At 24.2% G+C, this 5,353-nt stretch overlaps 2 protein-coding genes across 2 annotated transcripts; both read left to right on the top strand.

The window, feature by feature from the left end:
• Nucleotides 1-747: 747 nt before the first annotated feature.
• PmUG01_12072800 (calmodulin-like protein) lies at nt 748-1,921 on the top strand (the record flags this gene model as incomplete). Its single annotated transcript, XM_029006970.1, has 3 exons — nt 748-990; nt 1,378-1,724; nt 1,888-1,921. The coding sequence occupies 3 exons, from the start codon at nt 748-750 to the stop codon at nt 1,919-1,921; spliced, it is 624 nt and encodes a 207-aa protein (XP_028863406.1).
• Nucleotides 1,922-3,576: 1,655 nt separating this feature from the next.
• Nucleotides 3,577-5,191, top strand: PmUG01_12072700 (1-acyl-sn-glycerol-3-phosphate acyltransferase, putative; the record flags this gene model as incomplete). The annotated part of the gene is made up of 3 exons (XM_029006969.1): nt 3,577-3,790; nt 4,375-4,985; nt 5,141-5,191. 3 exons carry the CDS (start codon nt 3,577-3,579, stop codon nt 5,189-5,191), a joined length of 876 nt encoding a protein of 291 aa, XP_028863405.1.
• Nucleotides 5,192-5,353: the final 162 nt, after the last annotated feature.

Below are 5,353 nucleotides of genomic sequence, written 5' to 3'. Positions count from 1 at the left end.
TTCAAAAACATTAATATTAAAATTTTTGAGGGGAAAGAAACAAACAAGCAAACAAAACAAGCAGTAAAAATATAGGAAAATAAAATAACTTTTTTGTGTTCTTATTCAACCTGACTGTATGCCATTATACTTTAGTATGTGGAACATTGTATAGAGGAAAATAACACATTATGCGCACGAAAATTCATTCGTGTATACATATACCCATATATATATGTATATATATACATAGAAATATTAGTATGTCGTTTTACTTCTAATGCCTTTAGTGTGATTAGATACACGTATTCTAATGTGAACAGGAAAAATTAGTGCAACTGATAATAAGGAAAATAAAATATAATGGTAAAAATTAATATTCTTTCTTTAATAAGATTTTTGTTTTTTTATATTTTTTTTATTTATTTATTCTTTTTTTTTTTTCTATAGTGTGACGCAATAATTGTGAAAGTGCAAACATGTATATTTATTTTCTTTATTTTTTCCTTAAACTTTTCTTTTTTTTTTTTCTTTTATTTTTAACATTTGTATCTTATATCATTCCACTTCATTTCTCTTTATTTCTTTTTTTTTTTTTTTTTTTTTTTACTATTTTGCACACTTAGAATCATTAGTAAAATTTTTTTTTTTTTTTTTCCTATGAATTTTATGCATTCCAAATGATATGCTTTATAATAGTTAATAAACATATGTAACAAAACTTAAAACTCAGTAGAATATTAATAAGAAAAAATAATAATAGATAAAATGAATGAAAAACCATATATACCAATTATTGAAAAATTAAACAATGACAAGAATCCAAACTTCTATATTTGTGGAAATGGGTATATAGCACCATTAGACATCAAAAGCTTAAAAAAAATCTCTAACACAGAAAAAAAAAATTTACAGAGAGTCTTTAAAATGATGGACAAAGATAATACAGGGAAAATTTCTGTTTCTAATCTTCATGACATATTACATAAATACAATTACAAGATTTCTAAGGTATATGATTATCTCTCATTTTGTCCTTTAAATATATCAGCTTTTTAATTTTACTGCCGTTATATCCTTAAATGCCTTATGCATAACATTGAGGGAATAAGCTCATTCTGTTTCGTACACTTTCTATTATTTCTTAACAAGAAATTTCATTTCGTTTATTAACCAAAAAAAAAAAAAAAAAAAAAAACGAGCGGGTGAACGAAGCAAAATGTTTAGAACGTAAAATGATTAAAAAAGCTACGTATAGTTTAACAATTTAATTATAAATTCACTGTTATTCACGTTGTTGAATTTGTCAGCTGTTTAAAATGTGCTGAAAAAAAAACAAAAAACAAAAAAATTTTATTTTGTTTTATTTTATAATAAATTTTTTTTTTTACTCATTAGAGCGAAGTTGAGAGAATGATATGGGAATTCGATGACAACATGGATAACTGCTTAGATTATGATGAAATTTATTTTTTATATTTGCGGTGCGTTAATGATAAAAAGAAGCAAATACCCAGTGACTTATACAATATTATTCAGTTCTTTATGTTTGATTATGAAATGAATGGATATATAACTGTTGAAAAAACCTTACAAATATTGTATGTGCGTTTTGGAAGAGAAAAAATGGACTTGGAAGTTCAAGAAATATTTGGAGATAAATATGAAGATGAATCAGGAGTAGAAAAACAAGTTCACTTAAAGGAATATTTGGATAATGAAAAAAAGAGAATACGAAAGTACAGGTTACAACGGAGAAATATGATTGCGTATAATTGCACGTATACGTAAATGCACATAATATACATGCATATATATATATATATATATATATATATATATGAACGAACTGATTTATTTGCACATGCATATACATGTTCCAACTACTTTTTCCTTTTTTTAACACAGAAATGAAAATCACAAAAAAGGGAGAAAGGCATAATCACTACGAGCTTTTAAACATTAAAAAATGTTATTTATAAGAGCCCAAGAAAATTCATAACATATATAATTATGTTTTATAATTTATGTGTTTAACTACAAGCAAGCTATATTTTTGTCTGCTGATAAAATAACTTAATAAAAAATACTATTCTCCTTCAGCTAGTCCCTTTCCTAAATTTATTCATGTAATTTTTAATATTTTATGATCACCAATTCATAAGTTTATAAACTTTTTAATTCCTTTCTTTTTTTTTTAAATTTATCTTTAAAGGTGTGAACTCCTGTTTAAAGAATGTTTTTACGTACGCCCTATAACATTATTCCCATATATATATATATATATATTGTTATACACATGAATTTATCAAATATTTTTCCTTACTCCACTTTTTCTTCTGTTCAATTTTAGAAATTCGCTATAATTATCATGTAAATTATTAAGATAAAATAACACACTTAACACATACTTTTTATTGTGTATTTAACGTTCACATATATGTATATTTAAGCAGGGAACAACGAGAGGTAATTCATAAATTCTACTGATATATTTTTTGTTACTAAAAAGGCAAAAATTGAACTTAAGTTGACGCTTCTTTTTTTTTTTTTTTTTCCTTTTTTTCTTTTCTTTTTTTTTCTTTTTTCTTGTTTTTCCTCTTTTTCCTCTTTTTCCTTTTTTTGCTTTTATTCCCTTTTTAAAATTTTTTATTTTTTTCGTATTACGTAAATGTCATTGAAATTTTATACATTAAAACTGATAAAATCAAAAGAACTCTGTAAATAAAAAATACGAATATTCCTTATGTATATATAATTATATAATTTTCATATATATTTTGTACCATATAACCAATTATTTTTATGCAAGAAAAATATATGTAATTTAATATTGAGAAACAAAATTATTTTAAACTTTAAGTATTGTATAATATTATATTAATTTTTGTTTTTTTACAATTTAATGTCATTGCCTTACATAGAAAAATTCATGAGAAAATTGAATGTTACTTCAAACATATAATTCTGTTCATATATATAAATATATTTATATATTTATAAATTTACAATATAATCTTTGTAAATTCTTAATTTCACAACATCCTCACAGTATTTTTTATACTGTTTACCCTTTTGTAAAGATTACAGAAATTAATACATTTTTGCAAATATATAACATCTTACTGTTTACGTTAATATGTATATTTATTTTTTTTTTATTTTCTTTTTTTATTCGTGAACATTTAGATTAAACATTTACATATGATGACATGAAGGAAATTTTTTTTTCATTTTATTTAAAATCTATTTCATATAAAAACAATTTTTTTTTTTTTTGTTTAAAATTTCGCCCAGTTATAGTTTCGTAAAATGTTCACACACACATATATAAGTCAATGTGCTCCTTACGCATAACAATAATTTTTACTTAATCTTTTTTGAAATATATTTTTTTATAATATTCGTTTTAGCAAATTTGAAAAAATTTTCCTTTTTCTTTTCTTCTTCCATTATTTTTTTTTTTTTGTTTTTATTATCGCGTTAAAACACTATATGTAATAAATGAATAAAACTTTTATATTTTGCGTAAGTTCTGAGTTGAAATTATGCATACTTACAATAATATTTTGTCATATTTATTAAACTTGAAAGAAGATGGAAGGCTCTAGAAATAAAGGAGACAGAACAAGTAATATTTTTATTAGATTACTTGTAAATACGTATTTTGCTATTGAAGTGGTAATTTTTGTGATAATTTCCTTAGTTAGCCAAATAATATGCTGCTTTTTGTTTTTCCCTGTACTTATATGCAGTAGAAAAGCAAGATTGATAATATTTGGTTATTGCCTGCGATTTTGTATGTATCTTAGTAAGTATAAAAAGAAAAATGATAAAAATGAAAAAAAAAAAAAAAGCATGCAAATATATTTAAAAAGAGAAAAAAGAATAGAACATACAAGAAAACTACTTATTCAAAAGAAAATAAGATATGTCACATGCGCAAAGAATATAATATATACATACATACGTACTTAATTGCTTTATGTGTTACTGTATGGTTGGGTTGTAAAACAAAGAAAAAAAAATAAAAATGTAAAGAATATGAATAACTTTTGAATATATACCTTTATTTTAGCGAGATGTTGTATATATTATATAAAAATGAACGTATACACATAAATAGCACATATATGGTGATGTACCTACATAGATACATACATACATAGATGCATACATACATAGATGCATACATACATAGGTGCATACATACATAGATGCATACATACATAGATGCATACATACATAGGTGCATACATACATACATACATACATACATAAATACATACATAATTACTTCCGTACACAAATACTTGTCCGTATAAATTCTTATATACCCACACATGCATGCACACATATACGTACAAATGTTCTTATAATTTTTCCTTATGATAGTTATAGTTTTGAACCCATTTTGGAGAATAAAAATAATAAGAAAACCTAATAAGGGTTATAGGCCAACTAAGACTCTCTTGTTTTTTAATCATTTGTCGTCACTCGATCCGTGGATTGTTAATGCTGGCACCATAATTTGGAATGTTAAATTTGTTTTTAAAAGTTCATTATTTAAAGTACCATTTGGAGGTCAGGCATTATATTTGGCAGGGGATATTCCAGTATATTTTACTAAAGGAAAAGGAGGATGGGAAGTAAGGCAAGGAGGAGTAGAAGATATTATGAAAACATGTAAAGAGTATCAAGATTTAAATATTAGCATAGTTGTATTCCCAGAAGGTACAAGATCTCTTAGTGGACAACTACAATTTTTCAAATCCGGATTTTTTAGATATGCAATTGAAAACAATTGTGAAATATTACCATGTGCATTACATGGAACAGACAATATATGGCCGGTTAAATCAAAAACAGTTGATATAGGAACTGTGTATCTTTCTTTTGGAGAACCTTTTTATCCTAGTGAAAATATGACTGTTGATGAACTGAAGGAAAAAACGAGAAATGCTATTTTTGACTTGATCAAAGATTTCCCAGATTACGATCCTGAGGTAATACTACATATATGGAAAATTATTACATGTATATATATGTATATACAATGTATGTTTTATCTTTAAATTTATGTAACATTCATATATTTTATTACAGTATATTACTTTTTTCCCTTTTTTAACTTTTCTTTTTCTTTCCACATCATTTATAGAGAGATAATTTATCGACTGAATTAACACGAGCAAGGGGACACGGTATATAATTATCATTATATAGCCTTTTCTATTATGTTTTCATATTATATTTAAAAATGATTTTAACGATTTTTACGCATTTTTTAACTGTTTTTTTGCGTTGTTCTATTTTTCCTTTGTTTCTTTTCGTTTCTTCTCTGTTCCCATTTTTAACAGTTCTTTTTTTTTCA

The sequence above is a fragment of the Plasmodium malariae genome, assembly GCF_900090045.1.
Source record: "Plasmodium malariae genome assembly, chromosome: 12".
Lineage (NCBI taxonomy): Eukaryota > Apicomplexa > Aconoidasida > Haemosporida > Plasmodiidae > Plasmodium > Plasmodium malariae.
Note: the sequence above shows the minus strand (reverse complement) of the source record. Positions and strands in the feature narration are given on the sequence as shown.